The sequence below is a fragment of the Electrona antarctica genome (assembly GCF_951216825.1).
Source record: "Electrona antarctica genome assembly, chromosome: 15".
Classification (NCBI taxonomy): Eukaryota; Metazoa; Chordata; class Actinopteri; order Myctophiformes; family Myctophidae; genus Electrona; species Electrona antarctica.
This window is the reverse complement of record NC_136796.1, coordinates 33,228,975-33,253,062: the sequence shown is the minus strand read 5'-3', so window position 1 is coordinate 33,253,062 and position 24,088 is coordinate 33,228,975. Positions and strand designations below refer to the sequence as shown.

Here is a 24,088-nt window from a genome sequence, read left to right as displayed (position 1 = left end):
GAAGATGGTGAATGCAGATCTTGGCCTGCGGTTAGATGTGTCAGACAAATGGAAGGGGTGTTGATTAACTGTGAATGGCCAGTGTCATAATGCCATATATCTCCATTCCAAAGAGACTGTGACAGGGGTAGTCTATGCTCTACAGCCACGCAGCAGCTAACGACAGCGACCGTAACATGTCGAGAGAGAGCAGTGTTGTTTCAGAGATGTCTGAACCATCTGGCTTATAAATGGAGTTATCAAGGAAGTGACTGGACCTCTGACATTGTAATGAAGGACTACTGTCATGGTTGCTAGGATACGTTCGATAGGGGATGATGGTTGTGGTGGGGGCTTGTGAAGGCAATTTAAAGGACTCCTTCACAGCTACGATGGAATAAATACCCACCGCCTACAATAAACCTGTTGGTTTTTACTTAAGAGGATGACAATCTAAATACTCTGATGTGAAGTTATGTTACAATACATGTGAAAGTCCCATAACTACGGGGGGTAGAGCGGTCGCCTGAGAAAGGGAAATGCTCCCAGTTTGTTCCCAGCTCCTCCCGGCATGGCGTCAAAACGTCCTTGATCAACACACTGAATCAATAACGACAGCTTCCCGGCAGCTGTTCAGTAGCTGCTAGCTGCTCACTGTAGAGTTAAATGCAGAGGACATGATTATCATTGCATTGTTGGGTGAAAACCTTGTATGTCCAAAACCTTTACTTTTCCATGATTTAAATTCAAAATGAACACAAAATAGTAGATCTACAAGCTCAAAACACGTCACAATATGAGCTTGTAGATATGCTATTTTTGCAACTTTTTTGTGGCACTGTAGCATGATAAAGTAGAGCATTAATTATTTCTCTGCTATCTACGATTATAATCGTACCTCCTAGGTTAGTGTACGGCATCATCGGCATGTGCCACGTAGTACATGTTCGTACCCCCCGTATACTCCATAAAAGTCAATATATGAAAGCGGCGACCGTCAATTTACCTTTTAATAATAATAATAATAATGGATTTTATTTATAACGCACTTTACATTCCAAGGAATCTCAAAGTGCTACAGAAAATAAAAGCAGAAGAAACAACACACCATTAAAAACATCTAATAAAACAGGAACATTTAAAACATAAGGAACATTTAAAACAAAAGGGCAAGGCTATAAAAATGCTTTAGTAAAAAGTGAAGTTTTTAGTCCTCTCTTAAAAATGTCAACCGACTGTGGGGCTCTCAGGTGGGCGGGGAGAGCGTTCCACAGTTCGGGGGCGACCGAGCAGAAGGCCCGGTCACCCATGGTGCGAAGGTTTGTTTTTGAGGGTTTGAGGAGGTTGGTGTTTGAGGAGCGGAGGGAGCGGGTAGAGGATTGAACTGTGACAAGTTCCTTGAGGTAGGGGGGGGCATTGCCGTGGATGCACTGGTGGGTTAGCAGGGAAATCTTATATTCAGTCCGGAATGAGATGGGGAGCCAGTGGAGTGAGCGGAGGATGGGTGTGATGTGCTCGTATTTACGCACTCTCATCAGGATCCTAGCAGCGCTGTTCTGAATGTATTGGAGCCTTTGAAGGCTCTTGCTAGGGATCCTGATGAGAAGTGCGTTGCAGTAGTCCAACCTGGAGGAGACAAAGGCGTGGACCAACTTTTCAGCATCAGGTAGAGAGAGGGTGGGACGGAGTTTGGCTATGTTTTTTAGATGGAAGAAGGATGTTTTGCAGAGGTGTTTGATGTGGGCCTCGTAGTTGAGGTGGGGGTCCATTTTAACACCCAGGTTTGTGACAACTGATGAAAGTGGAATGTCCTGGCCAGAGAAGGTGATGCTTGTTATGGGGGATGATTGAACCTGGTGTGGGGTGCCGATGAGAATGGCTTCTGTTTTGGAGCTGTTTAGTTGCAGGAAGTTATGTTTCATCCACGCCTTTATCTCCTCCAGGCAGATGGTGAGTGTGGATGAAGGTGATGAAGATGGTGACGGGGAGGACAGTGGGGCAGCAGAGCGGGGAGGGGTTGGGTCCAGTTTTATGTACAGTTGTGTGTCATCAGCATAGCAATGGAAGGATAATCCATGCCTGTTGATGACACGGCCGAGGGGAAGCAGGTACAGAGTGAACCGGGTGGGGCCAAGCACAGAGCCCTGGGGGACACCACATGTGACAGGCTGGGTCCGGGACTTTGCACTTCCCAGGGAGACACACTCAGTTCTGTCTGTGAGGTAGGATGTGAACCAGTCCAGGGTGGTGTCGCAGAGTCCGATGGTGGAGTGCAGGCGGTGAAGGAGGATGGTGTGGTCAATTGTGTCGAAGGCTGCAGTGAGGTCCAGGAGGATGAGGAGGGAAGGGGAGCCAGCATCAGCTGCCATGAGGATGTCATTTGTGACCCTGACCAGTGCGGTTTCAGTGCTGTGGGCGGAGCGGAAACCAGACTGAAATTTTTCTGACAGGTTGTTGGTGTGAAGGTGGGTTTGTAGTTGTGCGGCGACGACTTTCTCCAACACCTTGGAGAGGAATGGGAGGTTGGAGATAGGTCTGTAGTTGGCATGGACATCCGCGTTTAAGGTGGGTTTTTTGAGTAGGGGTGTTATGATGGCAGTTTTTAGTGCTGATGGAACGTGGCCGGACTGAATGGAGTGGTTTATTGCATTGGTAATTAGAGGGCTAATGGCTTGGATGTGTACTTTGAGCAGGGCTGTGGGGAAGGGGTCCAAGGTGCAGGTGGAAGGCTTCATTCGCCTGATGATATCCTCGATCTGTTGCTGAGTGGTGGGAGTGAAGCAGCAGAGAGGCTGGGGGGATCCCGGCTGTGGGCTGGCAGTCGGGGGAGATGAAGTGGGGGGGGCAGAGAGGGATGAACGGATGGTGTCAACTTTCGTTCTGAAAAATGAAAGGAAGTCGTTGCACTGTTCAGCTGTGGTTGCTTGGTTTGAGGGGGTTTGGGGTTTGAGAAAGTGGTTTATGGTTGAGAAAAGTTGTTTTGAGTTGCCGGGGCTGTTATTAATGATGTTGGAGTAAAATGTGGATTGTGCATCTCTGAGGGACTTTGAGTAGGCCTTTTGGTGGTCTCTGTAGGCCATTTTATGGACCGTGAGTCCTGAGGCCTTGAGGCGCCTTTCAAGGACACGCCCTGCTGCCTTCCTTTTCCGCAGTTCACTGGTGTACCATGGGGCTGAACGGGAAAATGTGACAGTCCGTGTCTGTATTGGGGCGTGAGTGTCGAGGAGATTGCACAGTGATTTATTGTAAAAAGCCACCGATTCAGTTGCTGATGAATGGGAGGCAGAAGACAGGTGGTGGAGGTCCAGGGTCAGGGTGTCTGGGTTGATGCGTTTGAAGTTTCTGAAGTGGATTTGGCGTTTGGGTTTGGTATGGGAGGGAGGGAAAGGCAGCTCAATGGAAATGACTTTGTGGTCAGACACACCCATGTCGTAGACGGCCAGGTTGCTGACAGGAGCGGAGTCGGTGATAACCAGGTCTAGTGTGTGCCCCTTGTTGTGTGTGGGGACATGGACGTGTTGTGATAGATTTAGGCAGTCCAGTAGTGTTAGGAATTCTGAGGCAAAGGGGCAGGAGGGGTTGTCCACGTGGATGTTCACGTCACCCAGTATTATGGTGTTGGTGGATGTGGTGCAGAGTGAAGTGAGAAGGTCATTTAATTCTGAGATAAAGACTGAGTTTGGTTTTAGTTTGGGTGGACGGTAGATAAGTAGTAAAGTCATGTGAAAAGGTGGTTTACATTTAACGGCCAGGCATTCAAATGAAGATGGAGAAGTGATGGGGAGGGATGTCAGTTCCAGCTCATTTTTGTAAAAAATGGCTAAGCCACCACCCACCCGACCAGTGTTGCGTGCTTTTTGAAAGTAGCTATAACCAGGAGGACAGGCTTGATTCAAAGATGAATACACCTCGGGCTGGTGCCAGGTCTCTGTGAGGCACATGAGGTCTAAGCCTTTATCCAGAATGTGTAGATTGATGAGTGGTGCTTTGAGTGTGAGGGATTGTGTATTAAAAAGTTCTATTTTTGCTGTTGGTGAGGGGATGAATCTCGGTATGGGTCGGAGTACACTGAAATCCACTCCGTGTTTTCCAAGCTGCTGCTTGGTCAGTAGTGCTCTCGCGATGTTTCCAGCGCTACAAACTCCAGAGGCGACAGTGCTCTGATGACGTAGCGAAGTTGCGACGGGACGTACGACTGAGCAGATGGATGTGATGTTATGAGCAGGAGAGGAGTAAACAAACTGTCGATGGGTGCTTCTGTGAGTGTAACGTGATCGGCGGAGAAGTCCAAGTCGTTTGATGACTGAAACACACGCTGGAATAGTGTGATTGTTGAGCTGTAGCAGCCGTGACAGGGAATATGTCGGCATTTTGCCGGTCAGGAAGGTGTAAAATCCTGTTAGCCGTGGAGGATGCGGTCTCAGGCAACGAAGTCCTCCGCTCCAGGGCTGATGGGCAACCCTGGGGAATCCTCACCGCGGCGCTGGGCAGAGCCGACGTCTGTGTTGTGGTGGAAGTAATCCGGTGGCTTTGCTGTAGGCGTGGGATGCGGTATCAGGCAATGAAGGCCTCCGCTCCTCCCGGGCTGAGGGGCAACCTGGGGAAAATCCTCACTCACAGCAGCGCTGGACAGGTACAGGGAAACCCGAGCAGTGCGGCCACGGAGAAAGACAGGTAGGCAAACCAACGCACCGAGACTCAAAAAAGAAAAAGGTCCAACTTGTAGACAGCTTGAATCCGTAGATTCAGCTACCTGTCCTGAGAGGGGTAGCACGCTGCCAAGTTGTTTAAAACACACAAATTAAAAGGAGAACCAACCTTAAAACTATACTTAAAAATAAAAACTAACCCTAGACTAGCTCCGGTGGAGAAGCGGCGATCATTCAGCGCCAGCGTCCTCTCTCAACCGGTGTCTGAATGGTTTGAATGGTTCTCAACAGTGGATATCCAGTGGATAACCTTTTAGCATTGCTTCGGTTGCTATGGAGAGCCTCCGTCCCCACCAGCTATGGGATTTTTAAATCCAGCTCCATTGAGCCTCCATTATAATCTCTAAAGCTTCGAGCACTGTCCATGGTGAGCTGTCGAGCATCCCGACGATCGTAAATCATTTGTGACTTTGTCTCGCATCGCTCCGGACATGTAACGGTTTCTAACTGTTTCTGACGAGAGGTAAGGGAGGAAGGGGTATGAGCTTACGGCTAACGATCACTGAGCTTAACAACAACAGCCACCACCTTACTGATAACCCGGAAATGAAACGAGGATCGTACGGACGGGTGGCACAGGTTAGGTGTGCTTATGCTACCACCTAGCAGGCAATAATGGAGTTAATTTACACAAAAACGTTTGGGAACCACTGTGTCACAGTATAACTAACACACAGTGATGTAAATAGGTTTTCAATGTAATGAGTCCCAGGATGCAGATTCTATGAGTCCCACCCACTTCAATGACGTTAGGAGTCATATTTTGCCATTTTCACAAATTGCAGCATTTCACTTTCATTTCATTTTATATGGTTATAATGTGGTTATATTCATGTAGAAAACAGGAGAAGAAATTATTATAACTAAAGCTAGCAAAATAAACTGGAATAAAAAACAGTACAGTAGTACAGTAGTGCATCCCGTGGATGCAGAGGTCGTTGTTTTATTGCGTCCCTTAACTATAAACTGCATTTTGGGATGCAAAATGCACCCTATTTTAATCTCTGGCAGTGATGTAAATAGGTTTTCAATGTAAGGAGTCCCATGGACATTTTATGAGTCCCACTTCAACAACGTTAGGAGTCATATTTTGCCATTTTTACAAATTGCAGCATTTAACTCCCATTTCATTTTATATGGTTATAATGTGGTTATATTCATGTAGAAAACAGAAGAAGAAATGATTATTATAACTAAAGCTAGCAAAAACTATAGAATAAAAAACAGTAGGCTACAGTAGTACAGTAGTGGATGCAGAGGTTGTTGTTGTAGTGCGTCCCTTAACTATAAACTGTGTTTTGGGATGCAAAATGCACCCTATTTTAATCTCTGGATATGCTATTGGCCATTGTCTAACATGCAAACAGAATATGTGTCAGTGGACCATGTCATTGACAAGGTCACATGGTCAAATATCTTGAAGACACACATTTTGTCTTTGAAACGCCCATTCGGACCGAGAAGACTGTTCTATAAAATTTGTATGTGCGTGATGCTGCTGAAGGACGAGCACATTAACCCACTTTCTGTGTGTGTGTGCCTGCCTGCCTGCCTGCCTGCCTGCCTGCCTGCCTGCCTGCCTGCCTGCCTGCCTGCGTGCGTGCGTGCGTGCGTGCGTGCGTGCGTGCGTGCGTGCGTGCGTGCGTGCGTGCGTGGCCGGCCAGCAGCAGGTAGCAATGCAAAAGCCCCAGGCAGATACATCCTAGGCTAGTGTGTGTGTGTGTGTGTATATATATACACGGAAATGGCTCCAATAAAATATGATTCATGCTTCGTTTGAATGTAGGAGGATGGATATTTTATTTATATTTACTGTAATATCTAGGTCACCTTTATTATCTACACCCAATATGTCCAGCTCACTAGGCTCAGTCCGCTTATCTACTGCGTTCTCTCAGATTCTGTTGGCTGTCTATTTTGGTTTCTTATTCTGCCACCTTTGACGTTGTGTTGCATATGTGCACACCATGCTATCTGACTGGGATACCAGTACTCTATTTAGACGTCCTGAGATTGACGTCACTGGGCAGTTTCCCATGACCTTTTGATGATTGGACAGATTGACAGCCAATGACATGCTTCCAAATTAATTCCCATGCTCTGGGCAGACGGAACATGAATCGATAATGTAGCCAAATGCAGGCATTTCAGCAGCAATATGCACGCACGGGTCACACACACACACACACACACACACACACACACACACACACACACACAGTACATGGATTTCTGTCCCCAGCCGGTGCACACCGACCAGCGAGAGGCGGCTTTGTGCCCACTCTGCCAAGCCATGTGCCTGGCCAGAGGCTCTCGCTTACACCGTCAGAGACCCAGAGCATAAAATTACAATAGCGATTTTCATCATGTCAATAAATTAGCATAAAAAAACTGCACCCCCCCTTTCCCCCCCTGCGATCGCCGGTGAACGTAGCCCAAACGGACTGTTTTTGGCTTGCAAACACTGTACAGCAGTTGTGATGGCACCTGTCGCGATTGTAATCAGCCGCAGCTGCAGCCTGTAAAAACAATCCCAAACTGCGTGTTGGTTTATAAACAGTGGGGCACTGTACAGTTGTAGTTGTAGATTTGTGAACGTACCTGGCTGTCGGGACTCGAGACTGGGAAAGCCCACTGCACACTAGTCTCTGACTGACTGGCACGTGTGTGCCTATGATGTGTGTGTGTGTGTGTGTGCTAGCAGCAGCCACACCACCAGGCCAAACTTTGTTCAACTCAACTGTCATTGCACCTCTGTATGTGTTTATAATTTTATTTTACAGACGGCACGGGTGGGCGGCTGTGTGCCCCCCTTGCCTCTGGGCCCCCACGCAGTCGCGTTGTCTGCGTTGCGCTAGTAACGCCCCTGGGTATCCAATGGCATTACTATGTGATTTGTTCTTGTTGAAATGATAAACGCTCTTATATTCTCTCTCTCTCTGTCTCTTGTCAGGGCCCAGACAGTTTTTTATGATATCGGTATCAGCAATTATGCCGCTGATGGGTCATGATTCTCCGGATTCTTACAAGATATACAAGCTCATAATGCGGTGCATTGTGATTGTCATTTTTTTTCCTTCCATATTTTGAAGTTTAATATACTTTTACACTTTTTAACATTTTTTTCAATTTAATTTTTTGTTTATAAGATCAATGTTCTCAAAAATAAACTTTAATCAAATCAAAATTCCCCCCGCCCCCCATATTTAAAGACCTTGCACATTTTCTCCCCTAGGGTATGTTCCCTCCAAAAAACATGCAGTATTCCTGGTCTCTAAACTGCCTCCCCCTGGCCAGCTGGGGCGCCTGATGGAGGGGAAAGGAACTGGTTGGAATAACGTGTTCCTTCCACGCGCTGCGTCCAAACAGGGAAACTCCCCCCTGTCAGGTGTAAAGGAGCGACTTGGACACTCATGCATGAAGGAAGCATGAGTTCAAGTCCGTTGCTCTCCCCAGGTTGGCGGAGGGTGTGTAGAGCCCAGGATCACATTAGATAATTGACACAGGGGTGAAAAATGGGTTACAAAATCATGGGATAAAAATTTAGAAAACAAACAAACATTGGCAATCGGTCTATCTACGGTAGGAGTCTCCAAAATTGAGATTGGTCAGGCTTGAGTCCCTGTCTCTATCTCTTTCTGTCCATCTTTGTTTCACCACGTGTGTGTGTGTGTGTCTCTGGTTGTGTGCAGACATCTGGAGTCTGGGTGTGATCCTGTTCATGTTGGTGTGTGGCCAGCCTCCCTTCCAGGAGGCCAATGACAGTGAGACACTCACTATGATCATGGACTGCAAATACACAGTGCCCCCTCACATCTCCCCTGAATGCAGAGAGTGAGTAACACACACACACACACACACACACACACACACACACACACACACACTTACTTGTTGGTATTACGTAGCTTGTAGAACTAGTGGCACGCTATTTACTGTTATCTTTACATCAGCACGCAACTATATGTATAAATCAGAAGATTCTGACTTTCTATTGTACAAACATTTTCTTTTGATTGTTCCACTTTTTTGCTTTGGCAATGTAAACATATGTTTTGTTGCCAATAAAGCCAATTGAATTGAATTGAATTGAATTGAATTGAATTGAATTGAATTGAATTGAATTGAATTGAATTGAATTGAATTGAATTGAATTGAATTGAATTGAATTGAATTGAATTGAATTGAATCAGGCACAACTCAAATCATAACTCCTAAACCTAACCTCTAAATGCCTAATCTTAATCAATGATCATATACGATACTGAATCCTGTCCTAAAGCCTAACTCCCCAAATCTTAAAAGGAGGACCAGGGAAATGTACTATACACGCACACGGCACGCATGCACACACACACACACACACACACACACACACACACACACACACACACACACACACACACACACACACACACACACACACACACACACACACACAGAGCTGCACAGTACTCAGTGCATGTGCTGCATATTTCATGTTTATAGATGTGTGAAGAGATGGAGACGAGAGAAACAGTGGCGAGTGCATTTCTTTTGTCCTCCTTGTCCTCTCTCCATCTCCCTCTTCCTCTCTCTCTCTCTCTCTCTCTTTCTCTCCTGCCCTCTCTCTCTACCCCCCCCCCCCCCCCCCCTGCCTTGTTTCGCTCTGTACTGCAGTCAGCTGCTGTAGCAGAGATGCAGTGCTGTTAAGTGTGTCTAATGCATCCATTAAAATCTGCTCTCTATTTTTAACATTGTGATGTTTGCATGGTGTTTTGAAACCGTCCAGGGCGGCTTAGCGTGAATTCATTTTGAATGTGAATCCTGGGGAATTGCTTTAGATTAATTCTATCTGGGTCTAATTTGTGGGGTTTGTTTATGCGTGTAAGTGGATTATTAAATCAAGCATACCTCACGTAATTAAAACATTTAAAGCTACTTTGGGGTACTACACAGTACACACTGTAGTTTTGCAAAACATGGAGCCGGTTAGACACGTGCATGTGTTATTCATGCATTATGAAAGTGTACAGCAAGCAATATGGCAACATAAATTCCAATGAGGGTCCCTGTTGTACAGTGGTGGAAAGTAACTAAGTACATTTACTTAACCGTTTTGCCGCCAGCTTTAACATTAACATGCCAAGTAAAGGTTTTATCACACGTAACACTTATTTTGAAGAGCCAAATATCTGTAACCGCATGTTACAATGACAAAATGATGTGTGTGGTGTTACAATGACAAAATACGGTGCAGTTGTTGTTCTCTCGCTCGGTGGTGGAGAAACCCGACCGCGAGTATCACATCGCCGGCTGTGGGCAGTTGAAAAACCTTGTTTTCACCAGAAACGACATTCATTGCGCCGATTTGGAGCGCATGCAATGCATGTAGATGCGCGTGCATCTTCAAAATGGCCACGGCCACTGTCCCATTTGGTCTGTTGTGCTAACGAACGGTGGCTAACGATGCGATCGGATCAAAACATGGATTAAAGAATATAAACCCCTGGATAACGTAGCTACGGTTCTGGCAGGCTAGACAATTAATTTAACACTGTTTTCTATGGTTGTGGCGGGCTGCGTGTTAAGTACTGTACACTAAGTATAATTTTGAGGTATTTTCAATTTCCAATACTTTTACTTCTACTCCACTACATCTCAAAGGCAAATACTACATTTATTTGAAAACTTTAGTTACTAATTACTTTATAGATTTTGATTATTATTACAAAACATACATTAACCACTTCAGCTCTATGTACATTTTGACAATTTGAAAATAGCCAATCTACAATGCGTCGTAATGCGACACATTGTGAGCTTGTAGACCTGCTATTTTCAAAAGATTTTGTACACATTTGAAAACATGAACATTCTGCATAGTGAGTACTTTCTACTTTTGGTACTTTAAGTACATTTTGATGATGCCACTACTTTTGTACTTTTACTCAAGTACATTTTGAATTCTGGACTTTTACTTGTAGCAGAGTATCTCTACATTGCAGTATTGATACTTTGACTGAGTGAGTACTTTTTCCAGCACTGCTGACCAACTAAATCACCGTGGTCACTGTCTCCAGTCTTATAGGGCAAATGCTGCAGAGGGACCCCAAGAAGAGGGCCTCTCTGGAGCTGATCGAGGGACACGATTGGCTGCTGGGCGTCGACCCGTCCCCTGCCACCAAGATGTCCACCCCACTGGTGTCCCACCGCAGCCTGTCCGAGGAGGAGCACGGTGGCATCATCCAGCGCATGGTTCTGGGCGGCATTGCAGACCGAGACACTATCACTGAGTATGAAACACACGCACACACACACACACACACACACACACACACACACACACACACACAGAAGGACTGAGTACTCAGTGCACATGTGTTTAACATCAAGAGTATAGAGGCATGGATTTTTCACCCCACCACCCCCAGAAAATTGAACCCTGCGTACACGCAATGTGACCACGATATTTCCTCTTTTTGATTTTGGCATATTTGCACAGTCATGCACTAGTCCAGCTGGTGCTGCAGGTCCATCTGAAGGTTGTCATCAGTTTAGCTGTCTACTAGCAACCTGCTGGCAGTCATCAGTCCCCTGCTGTGGCCAAATCAGATTAGTTTTCCAACCCCCGTCACCTCGTTTTCACTCACAGTCAGCATCACTTTCTGGATGCTGAGCGTGTGTGTGTGTGCGTGTGTGTGTGCGTGCGTGCGTGCGTGCGTGCGTGCGTGCGTGCGTGCGTGCGTGCGTGCGTGTACAATTGAATCTTGCTCCCTGTCACTCTCAATTTTAGTGCAATACCCCGCTCCTTCCGGCATCCACACTTTTCTCGAGCAAGGGAGATGATACAAATTGACGTTATTCTGCGTCCCCAGATATCCTGACTCTCCGAAATAGTCCGAACCAGAAGTCTTTTCCGATGTCAGAAGGATCATAGCCTGGTTAACCACTCCCACTTGAAAGCATTGCATTCTCGCAGAGAATGGAATGAAATGTGGGCGATGGTTAACCAGGCTAGAAGGAACAGGACCTTAGGGCAGATTCACACTGGTCCCGGATGCAGACTTGGGGCCACTTGGCAGATGTTGTGGTAGTGTGAATGCTGCGTGTGTGAATGCTGCGTACCGTTCCCTGGAGTGGATCACCCAACCGTTCCCGGGACCACATGGAGGTAGTCTCGGGACCGATTGAAGTGTACTCGGATACGGAAGAATCAAGGCCAATGTGACCAGGCGGGGTCGCCAGTGGGGACCAGGCAATCATAATTATATTCGGGAACAGTTTAAATCAAATGGACTCAGTGTGAATATGCCCCAACTATCTCTTTCTCTGCTCCCCTCTCCCTCTGCTCGGTCCAGAGCCCTGGAGTCCGACAAGTACAACCACATCACAGCCACCTACTTCCTGCTGGCTGAACGGATCCTGAGGGAGAGACAGGAGAGAGAGCATCACAGCCAGATGAGATCAGCCAGCCCCAGCAAGGCCCAGTTCAGGTACAATATACAGTATTTAAACACTGTCAGTGGAATCCTTGTACTCACTGTGTGTGTCCAAAACCGTTGTCCAAAACCGTTGCTTTTCAGGAAATGGAGAAAAGATCCTGTATTCCAATGAATCAAGTGTAGTTATTATTTAGACAAGCTCTCTTGTTAATACTTTTCATTGGTTAACAGTTTGACTGCGGATCACGACATTCCCGTATTTTGTTTTCATTGTTTAATTCGCCGTTTATACTACGTTTTAAGACTTACGGGGTTTCCATCGGACAGAGTGGGATAGGTGACGTGTTCGGTTGACGTCACCGGAAAAAGATAAGTCGCACTGGCTTGCTGAGGCTTCTGGGATATTGAGGCCCAATGCATTCCTATTGCAAAATAGTGGAAATAACAGAATTACAGTACAAGCTATTCACTATTGTTGCGTGTCACTGTCATACAACAAAAATAGAAATTGGGACATTCATTTACTGTGACAAATAATAATAACAAAGTGCTTTACACAACAGGAGCAAAATAACATAAAATCGTCAAACAATACAAATATGATGTTAACCACTTAAACCCCTGCATGCCTAAACATTCGCCCAAAAATAGCCGATCTACAAGCTCACAACATTGTGAGCTTGTAGATCGGCTATTTTGGGCAAATACATTTGTCGTAGACGGAAAAAGGCAGTCCACGTGCAGTAACTCAGGTCAATTTCAATAAGACTATAAATATTTTTAGTATTGATTTAGCCAACCTGAGCTCCTCAGCTCCTCAGAGCAGAGAGTCCGTCGCCTAATGAATATTAACAGGTTTAGTGTCCAAGACGTGCCGGTTTTGGGGGGAAATGGAAGGCGGGGCTTTTCAGAGTAAAATCTGCCTCATCTGCTGGGGCACTCTGAAAGATGGGTAAAAAAAAGTGTTAAATTGTGGTTCCTTGATGTGCACACAAACTGTGCACACAAAATGTGCACACAAACAAGAGCGTTCATGCCTCCCTGTCTTCTCCGCCAGGTTTGAAGGCAGCTGCAGGGGGAGAAAAGCTTTTGTTTGGCAGAGAAGTAAACACAAAAATGTCAGGGGGGGCTTATGGAACAACAGCACCACTATACAGTGTCTACATCGACACAGTATGTATGTGCCTAAAATAATATTTTTCCCAGCCTACCCTAACCTATGTTGCCTCCTTCACAGGCAGTCCTGGCCCACCAGAGTCGACGTGCACCAGGATGTCAGTGATGGGCTGGGGGGTCCCAGCATCTCCCACCCGGGGGGGCCCCAGTCTCCTGCGCGCAGCGCCGAGAGCCTCCACACTGGCCCCAGCCCCAAAACCACCCTGCTGGACCTCAACCAGCGGCAGGAAAACCACACCACCGCCTCCCAGAAGCCTGGCCGACAGAACCAGGAGAGGGGCGTCAGGCCTCTGGTCAAGCCTCACCTCAACCCCCTCAGGCTGGGTCCTCTGGCCCCCACGCAGGGGCCCTGTAAGACGCGCAGCCCCAGTCTGTTCAGTGTGGAGGAGGATGAGGAGGAGGAGGAAGAGGGGCGTTTGTCTCCGTCTGCGCCGCCCATGCAGGTGGTGCTTCGTTGCAAACCGGCCTCCTCCTCCTCGTCTGCGTCCTCCGCTTCCAATCGCCTGGCATCTCGCATGAGCGCCCCCGTCCTCAACCAGATCCATGAAGAGGAGCGGGAAGAGGAAGAGGAGGAGGTTAAGGGGTTATGTGGACTCGGCCTGCCAAAACCTAGCCTCAGCCTCAGCCTGGCTCCTAGGATACCATCACCGCCACCAGCCTCGCCCTCGCCCACCGCTCCGTCGCCAGTCACCTCAGTGACACCCGGCTCCCCAGTGACTAGCGACGACGACCTAGAGAGTCGTCGTCAACGACAGACACACCGGGGTAGGAGCGAGAGCGACGCGAAAGTCCAGGTTATGGAGGGGGCGAATCAGGGGACGGGGCAGTGCAGCCCGTCCAACTGCACCAGTCCGGGGTCAGGCCAAGGCAAGGGCCCGGCCAAAGCGGCCAGCGGGCTGGTGGAGAGCCTGAAGCTGATGAGCCTGTGTCTCAGCACCCAGTTCCACAGCCTGACAGGGGGAGGAGGAGGTGGGGGAGGAGGAGTAGGAGGAGGCAGCGTGGGGCCCAACGATCCCCAGGACCGTCCCATGTGGAGGATGTGCATGGGCGGCTCCACGGGTAGCCTGGACAAGGTCTCGCTCCTGGGTGGCCCGTCACCCAGGGGGAACCAACAGCACCATCACCAACGGCCTCCGCTGGGCGGGGACCCGTTGTTGGGAGATCCCCTGCTCGACGGAGGGCCCTGCTCGGGCACGCTGAGGCTGGGAGAGCTGGACCTGGCCAGGGAGAACCACAGGAACCTGAAGAACCGGGTGCTGCAGCTGCCCCTATCCGACAAGACTTTGTCCGTCAACATCCACCGGAGCCCCAAGGAGGGCCTGCTCTGCACGCCCACCCCACACAGCTGCTGTCAGGTCATCTAGGGCAGTGGTTCTCAAAGTGAGGTCGGGGGACCCCCAGCCCAGGCGTCCTCCTCGAGGGGGTTCCAGGGGGTCCCCAGCTAACTTTTTGATAGTTACAGGTCTGTAACTCTGAGAGTGCGCAAATGGAACCAAATGTACCCTTACGGGTCCCTCTGGTTCCATTTGTGCACTGTCCGAGTTATGGGGGTCTGTGGCCTAATACCTACTAAACTGGGGGTCCTTGAAATTAAAAGGTTTGAGAACCACTGATCGAGGGATCAAGACCACTCCGCATAGCTGCTGTCGGGTCATCTAGAGCCCAGAAAAGCAGAAAGAGCGAGTATACATTCTTCGGCACCGGCTGGTGCCGGAAAATGCACTCGCTCTCTCTCCAGAAAACATCTACAGGTAGATCATCAAGGCCTTGGGACGTATGACCTGCTGCATGTCTGCTACATGTCACGACACTCGCCTCTCTCCCCTCCGTCCCCCTCCGTCCCCTAATCATCCTACACTAGTGGTTTTCAACCATTTTCATATCAAGGCCCATTCTTTATTCGGAATTTGAGCCACGAGATTTAGCCTCTCAGACCCAAAACTAAAGAATATTTTGTTGTCGTTGAAAATATTTTGTCCACTATCCATACTTAACTGTATTGACGTTGGTACCATTAGGAGAGATAACAGGCAAACGCTGATCAAAATAACAATTCTGCTACATTCTGTATGTGTAGACTTCTTGTAAATTAGGTAATGCAGATGCTTAACAATAATGTAACTCTTGAGAGTGTAAAATGAAACCAAATGGACCCCACTCTCAGGAGTTAAAGATCTATAAGCGTCCAACTCTCCATCATTTAAGTTTAACTGGGGACCACCTGGAACCCCCTCAAGGACCACTGGTGGTCCCTGGACCACGGGTTGAAAACCACTGTCCTACACAGTAAAATCCTCAACGTTACAATGTAACGTTACAGAGTTTTTGAATGAAATGAAAACTGGAATCTTCTGTGTATGTATGGGAGGAGAGGTGTGCTGTTGGGGTTTACTTCTCTTATCACTGACTTGTGGTCAGAGAAGTATTTTGGTTATTTTGACTGTTTCTTAGATTTTTCAAGCTAGCTAGCGTTTTGTTTTGTGTTGTTATCTTGACAATCTTGAATATTTCCGAAGAGTGACACCATCGGACAAGTATAAATTAGGCTTAACAACACACAGCATTTCTCAGTGGTCGAATCGTGGTGGGCGCTCGGGGACAGGCGGAGCGCCTGGTTCTCCGGGCCTGTTCGGAAATCGTAGTATAGAGGAGTCCCAGTGGCGGGCGGTCCTCCGGGCCGCGGGACCCCACCTCTTAAGGCCCAGCGTTAATGGGAAAAACATAACGCTGTAGTTTGGACAGAAAGACCTACAGTATATATATATCACAAGGGATACAGCATTTTACTTGACGTTGCACAGTGACAATCTTTTGTTCTTCACTTCCTTCGTTACACATACACATAACTTGTACACACACACACACACACACACACACACACTCATTACACACTGCTCAGCTGGTCGAGCCGATGAGTTTAAATGTCACATTACTATGTCAGGCATTCTGTTTGTTTGTGCTTTCACAGTGTTTTTAATATATTTGTTTTAATTGCCAGGTCGAACTATTATTGTTTTTTAAACATGTTTTGGATCTTTTTTTTAAGTGACTGAAATGCTGACTGTGGTCTTTAATGAATTGCGTAATAATGATATGGTACAAACAGAAAAGGGGAAAGTAGCACTTTTAAGCCCAACGATACGGCATTGTTGAGGGGCGAAAAATAGCCGATCTACAAGCTCATCGACAGCGCATCGCCTTGTGCGCTTCCACGCGTTGTCAGCATGTTAGATCTGCTACTTTCCGGCGAGTGACTCCATTGTACAACCGAGTATAAATGAAGCGCTATGTAATGGTGGCACATAGTGTTAGTCTTATCACTGTTTTATTTTTATATCTCAGACGACGCTCTGCAGTCTCAGACGGGAAATGCACACTTAACTCATGAAGTCTCTGCATGCCTACTAATACACGGCAGAGTTTGTACATATAGTTATGTGAATACCGTAGGACTTTGAAGCTCCTTTTAGCATTGACAGTAGAGTTGTATTGCAGTAGAAAGTTGACTACTAGATCCCGTTAGAGACCAGTGTTCCTCTCTGCCCTGTGTCTAGAGATCTCCTGGGTGTACAGGGTTTGGGTTGAGTGGGTGGTTCACTGAAACCACACGGGGTCCTATACAGTTGGAGCCCATCGATATTGTCCTTTTCTTTTTGCTGAGGTTTGCGTGATCTGCGCAAAACCCCTTTTGGTGTTTTAAACATTATGTTATAATTTAGCTATTGAAAAATAGCAGATCTACAAGCTTGTAGGTCTGCTATTTTTGAAAAATCGTGAAAATATTTATTTCAGAAAACTGGAGGATTTAGAAGGATTTTTTAAAATTTTGAGGTCAGGCCTAAATGGGTCAAATGATAAGGGACAATATCGGTGGCACCCAACTGTACAGTAGTACACAGTGAAATCCTCAGTGTTAATGTAACTCTGGGAATGCACACAGATGTGGTTAGTAATTGTGCAACAGTTAATCGAACACTTATCGATGTAATCAATTTTAACTTTTTTTTTTTTTTAAATGTGATACAAGCTCACAACATTGTGAGGTTGTAAATGGGCTATTTTCACAATTTCTGTGTGACTGCCATCCCTTAGAAATAGTATGAAATAAGAGAAGTATAAGAGGGTTTAAGTGGTTAATCGGACTAATATTGATTTAGCTGAGTTAGTAAACAATTGTTTCACATCAATTTGTTGATACAAAAAAGAAAACGACCAATGCGGCTCAATTATTCGATTAATCAAACAAGATTAGATAGAATAATGATAGTTGTAGTTGTACCCATAGTGGTTACACTGTCAATGAGACATGAGGTTACTGGTTAGGGGCTCCTCTGAGCTGCGAGTCCTAGAGTCCTGAGTACAGAGTTTGTTCTCTGTAGTAAACGTGGGAAGGGTTGAATTGGTCAATGTTCTATAGCAGTGGTTTTCAACCCTTTTCATAGCAAGGCCCATTATTCATTCTGCTTTTGAGCCACGGACCACCATATGACATTTAGCCTCTCTGACCCAAAACTGAGAATGTTTTGTCCATGCTGTATTGATGTTGGTACGATAGGAGAGGTGACAGGGAAACGATAAAAATAACAATTCTTCCACATTCTCTAATTGTGTAGACTTCTTTGAAATTAAGTAATGTGAATGTTTAAACAATAATAAAGCGTCAAATGCTTTTACAGTTAAACATCTACAGTATAAGGGTCTTTTTAGTTACCAACTCTCCATCATTTAGCTGGGTACCACCTGGTTGAAAACCACTGCTCTACAGGACTAAGTAATGGGCCATCTCAGTCAGCAGGTGTTGTGTGATATGTTTTCAATTGGGTTGTGATCATTGCAGAGCAGACCCAGGTCCTTAAATTAGACTGGGCAGGTCTAACGGCATGGTTACGCTGGTTGTGCAATTTTGTTACATTACACTACATTGGTTATAAAGGGATAAATGAACACTGAGGATTGCAGTGTGTATTGCACTTCTTTTAGGTGTGGTTTCAGCTCTGTAGGCAGGGTTGAAGTCAAAGCTTGAGGACCATCATTTGTCATGAATATTAATGCTGAGATGCTGAGTTGGAGCCAAACCAGGTGCATTCTGTAGCATCTCTGAATCATGGCAGCCACTGTTGTAGAGTGTTCCAAGATATGAACAACTGAGGGGGTAAAAAAAAAAAAAGAAGAAGAAAAAAACGTGCGGCTCCCTGCTCCAATATTGGTCTGTGTAAATGGATGTTTGATGCACCCCAGCCCAGTGGAATATATAACTGACAGTGCATGTGTTTTTTTTTGTAGCAAGTGCAACCTTCAAATCTTGCCCATCGAGGACTATCCACCTAGTATATCTATCTAAACAATGGATCTAAAACTGTCACTTTACTCTACTGTAGACTCACAGCAATACCAATCCAACGACTGCAAAATGTACAACTAAAATGGATGTGCCATAAGGTCTGTCTTGAGCATATTGTACTGTATGTATATGATAGAGGTTTATGACAATAAAACAATGTGAATGAAATATGAAGTCATTGCTTCCCTTTTTCTAAACCCATGGCTTTTTCCACTTTATTATTTTCATTCCTAAAGCTGACAAATGTAACTCATTGTCCCCGACAGGCAAGTACAAAGTCTAGTCCCACACAGACATTTGACACCGACCCTGATTAGATGTCATTCCTTATCACTGACTAACAGCTGCTATGATTCTCCCTCCACTATTAGATGGCTGCTCGCTCTACCAGCTACCCAGGATTTGCTGAACTTGGTAGAGCAGCTTTGTCCTGTTTTGCACCCTGGTCATGAAATAACCTCCAGAGCAGTACAGCTTTACCAATTTAAAACATGCAAAAAACACAATATGTTTAGTCAGCTTCTTTTAGAACTGAATCCAATTGTTTTGAATAATAATATTAAAAAGAGTCACCAATTAGCCAAAAGGGCTATAAAATAAAGCAGCAATATCTCTTGACCTTTTAAATAAAACGTTTTCAAACGGTAGCCAACAAATCCAGAGAGTATTATGTAATATGTGTTAGTAAATAGGAATTATATTACTGGTTTGGCAGAGTAATACATTACTTTACTCGTTTACTGGGAAAAGTAATATTACAGTAATATATTACTAGTAACTAGTTACTGCCCAATAACTGCCCATGTGTATTTATAACTTCCTCTAATTTCCTTCCTTGTTTTATTTTTGTTTTTGACTCAGAGTGCTCTGTCCTTTAATGTGTGTAACCTTGTGATGGTGTGCCATCTGCAGGTCTCCCTTGAAAATGTTTTCATCTCAAGAGGCTTCCTGGTGTCATAACAGCATTGTGGCAGCGGTGGCCGAACGGATTGCGGAGCGGTCTTGATACCGGAAGGTCGCCAGCTCGAATCAGTGGTCCGACACGTTAAAATTACCACCGCTGAAGTGCCCTTGAGCAAGGCATTGAACCACTACCATGAAATGTTCTATGAGCAGGGCCTGGCTGGAAACAAGTTCTTGAGCTTAGTCCAGATACCCTGGGTAAATATAGTAACTTTGCTTTGCTTTGCTTTAGCATCAAAAGTAAAACAGTATAGTATACCTTTGAGAGTGCAAAAATGGTCCCACCCCTAAGAGAAGATAAGCGACAGACCAGTGAAAGACAGAATGCCCTGTCTTTATTTTCCTTTGTTTTGTTGTTGTTTTTCTTAATGGGACTACACAGCAGCCCTATATGTGCTGTAGTTGTAATCCCTAGAACATATGTGCTACTGTTCCACATCAGCCAGAGCAGCCACACACTGTGCATTGGACACACACGCCATATAGAATAACATGTACGCGTTCTAAGTCGAGCAGGCGGGGACCAGGCTGTCACATGGGTTTTGAAACTGAATGGACCATTGAGGATAGTGTTGCATTCAAGCAGTGTCATGAGCTGACACGTGCAGGAATTAGTTCCCTCCATCCTTTCTTGGTAATCCTCTGTGTATACTATCCCCCCTTTATAGATCTACTGTATGTCTCTCTCCAGTAGCCTAAAGGCAGTGTAAGGGATTAATGTCATGTTAGTTCCATGTATGCTGCCTATGAATTATACGCACCGTATACGTATGTAACGGTGGGTTTTAACCACAGGAACCTTAGCATCCCTATTCAGAGGTGAACATTCGGCGAAAGTATAGCCGAGCTTAGAGACATTCATGTCATGAACAGATATAGTGCAAAAGAACATCACTTACTGTATAAAGTGTGCATATATCAATAACTCATTTGGCTGGCCAACTGAAACACTTTAAATCCTTTTTTCAGTTTTGATTCTTTGCATAGTTACTGCACTTTGGCTTTATAGGGCAGTATAGGCCCCTGGGGGACTCCGATCAACAAAGTATATAGGGTCTAAGTGGGTTAATTTGTTAGGCCTGCCCTGGATTGCTCTTGGCTGCCGATTGGTAGATGTCTGTCAGCAGGCAGACTAAACAGACCATGAGAGAATACGGATAATACAAGATGACCTTTTGCAACCCAGCTGTCAGTGAAGCCAGTGATGCTGATCTTAAAATAAAACTGCCTCTGCAAACAAACCCCCCTGCTGTCAACGAGTCAGGCAGACCACAAACACAGACAAGAAAACTTTTATTTTGGTCAAAGTCAGTGACTTTGTTTGTTATTACATAATAGATGGATTCCCAGTAGGCCTACACATCTCCGTAAACTCCTTTAATGTGTGTGTGTGTGTGTGTGTGTGTGTGTGTGTGTGTGTGTGTGTGTGTGTGTGTGTGTGTGTGTGTGTGTGTGTGTGTGTGTGTGTGTGTGTGTGTGTGTGTGTGTGCGTGTGCGTGTGCGTGTGTTTCTGTCTGTGTGTCCGTTGACCGTGCGTGCTGCATTGTGCGCTTGTACGTCTGTGTGCAACCAAGTCAAACTCTGGCTTTTCTTGTTGCATTATGACAGACGTAGGCTACATCCACATCCATCAGGCAAAATGGCTTGAGGAACTCCATAATACAGAGAACATGACGACTTGTCAAACAAACCTTTTAATAACTGCAAATAACAGGCAAGCAACAGTCAGACATCAGAAAGGAGCCAACAACCATTAAAACCCATCTGTGACATGCAGCCATGATGACAGTCAAAACCTACTTAAAAACTGTCAAATATGAAAAGAAGCTCACAGAGAGAAGATGGTTTGATGGTTTCGTCTGAAAAGCATTTGGAAGAATGTGAAATAATTTCTCTGATAGTAGGCAACTTTGAACACAATGACAAAATTGACCATGTTTAAGGTATTTCGCAGGTCATGGAGTCACATCCTATGTAACAAACTGAAAATGGTGAAGTACAGAGAGTTGGAGCATGGTCTTGTTTTAGGTAGAGAGGCCGATATAGATTACTGTCTTCTGTCAGATCAATATAAAACCAGCTCAATTCATGTTTGAAGACCAGTGCTCTATAATCCTTTCCTGTCAGGAAGGATGGAATGGCATGAAGGTAGCCTGAAATAATCACTGAAGAACATTAGGTTCGTCGTCGAGGGCATAGGGATCTCACTTTAGAACTGAGTCATGCAATCAATATCTCTTCCCTTTTTTCCCCCTTATGAGTAAAAAAGAGAAAGTATCATCATTAGTTTTACTTTGCCCGTGGACAATTTCCTCCACAACTCGGCTCTATTTCTTTGTCAGACTACATCTGGCAGATGCTACCAATCAGAGTTCAAATGCTGGGATAATTATAGCCTGTCACTTATAGTGTAAGAGCCACGACATGCTGGGAGCCTGAGGAGTGTTTTGTTCACATAAAGGGTAGGAATTATTGAAGCTTTTTGAAAATTACGTTTTTGACATTTTGAAAGGCAGCTAATGGATTTTTGCTATTACCTTATTAAACCTAGTCTATACAAAGTCCTCACAAACACCTGGGACCAAGCAAAAATATGTCATGCTTACACATGGGATACGTTGTAAGACATAATAATAATAATATTAATAATAATAATACATTTATTTGTAATGCACTTTACATTTGAAACAAATCTCAAAGGGCTACACCAAGAGAAAAAGAAAAAGCAGAAATATAAGACCTTGCATGACAGAACATTAGTCTATAAACTGAGCACAGTTTCATTGTGAAATGCTGTCTCAGAATTGTCAGAAACAACACCCAGACGTGTCTATGATAATGATAAGGATTTACCATTACCGTGCCAAATGGTGACATCATTCATAACAGTTGTCCAGTGTACCGTTTGATGTCCGGTGACAGAACAATGCTTCTCCATATTAGCCAGATATCTTTGTGACATTGTAATGTTTTTATCCCAGAATAATCAACACAGCTTAATTGATTGGACGTGTTGTCCATATTCTACACCTACCGTAGACTGTATTTACTATAATACCAACTGGATATCAAAGTGATGAGTGAAGGGGCTCTGGCATGGAGTTATAATCACAGTCCAGATTTAACTGTGTAGGGCAGTGGTTCCCAAAGTGGGGTCCGGGGTCCTTGAGGGAGTTCCAGGGGGTCCCCAGCTAAATGATAGTTAGGAACCAAATGGACCCTTATGGGTCTGTAACTCTGAGTGTACAAATGGAACCAAATGTTGTAACTCTGAGAGTGTACAAATGGAACCCATTTGTACACTCTCAGAGTTAAATTAACATTGATTTTACAATATAAATTGGGGGTCCCAGAGATAGAAATGCATTTAAATGGGGGTCCGTAGACAAACTGAGGGTCCTTGAAAGGGTCCTTGAAATTAAACGGATTGAGAATCACTGCTAGTGCCGTAAAAATCTTCTCTTATGAGGGTCCCTGGCATGTATTTTCAAATGGGGGTCCGCGGGCTAATTAGTGTCAATTTGGGGGTCCTTGACATGAAAAGGTTTGGGAACCACTGGTGTAGGGGAGTGGACAGTCCATCACTGGGGGAATAGGCAAAACATAGCAAAAACAATAGCAGATCTACAAACTCACAACATGTAGATCAAGCTGTGAGCTTGTAGATCAAGCTCTCAACGTACATTGTGAGGCGTATATATGTATATATGTATATATGTATATTTAATATGTATAGTGTCATTATATAGATATGTTCTAGTTACGTTCTTAGCTTACGCATGTTTCTTGATAAATGCATTTTATATATGTGATGTATTCCCATACTTTTGTTCTTGCCTAATGTAAGTCGCTCTGGATTAAGAGCGTCTGCTAAATGCCTAAATTGTAAATTGTAAATTGTTGTGGGCTTGTAGATCAATTTTTTAGCTATATTTGTTTTTACCGTTTAGTTACCATTCCAGAAATGTTGCCTGGATTATATCTGTCATGCTGTGATTCTATAGTGCTCCTAGTGTTGCACGGTAGAACCTCACTAAGAAATATTGTCATTGTTTTTGTTGTTAATGTTAGTACATCAAAGCATCTGCTTGCCATGAAGTAAAAAATGTGTCTTCGGACTGTAAATGTCATCAATCTCTCATACAGGGGTTATAATTGCTTTGTTTAGAGCGAGAGGGTAGTTAGCTGCCTCTATCTATGTGTATGCCATTACACTAGCAGTACCACCACCCAAATTGATTGACTAGTCTCCTCAAATGGCAATAATGAGTCCCCATGGCACCATTTCCCTGTGGCCTGAACCCTGTGTCCGAGCATGCTGTATACGTGTCAGAAAATCAGAATGGCGATTACATAAGGGCTTGTGAATCATATTGTAGGTTCAGACCATGGCCTTGTTTCGGGTGCATCGGGCATCCCCATACATTCAGCTTCTTGTGGAACTTCACTTTTGTGGAAACATATTTTTGAGGGGCGCTAGCCCCTCCTATGTTCAG

The 24,088-nt window shown here is 45.2% G+C and overlaps 1 protein-coding gene across 2 annotated transcripts in view; it reads left to right on the top strand.

Annotated features, from left to right (window-relative positions):
• Window positions 1–18,797, top strand: part of LOC306938143 (SNF-related serine/threonine-protein kinase-like) — a 31,171-nt gene extending 12,374 nt beyond the window's left edge. For both annotated transcript variants that reach the window (XM_079522160.1, XM_079522161.1), the window contains exons 5-8: window positions 8,381–8,522; window positions 10,751–10,963; window positions 12,029–12,163; window positions 13,350–18,797. In XM_079522160.1, coding sequence (XP_079378286.1) covers window positions 8,381–8,522; window positions 10,751–10,963; window positions 12,029–12,163; window positions 13,350–14,652 — 1,793 coding nt within the window. In that variant the 3' untranslated portion in view covers window positions 14,653–18,797. The remainder of the gene's footprint in view (window positions 1–8,380; window positions 8,523–10,750; window positions 10,964–12,028; window positions 12,164–13,349) is intronic.
• Window positions 18,798–24,088: the final 5,291 nt, after the last annotated feature.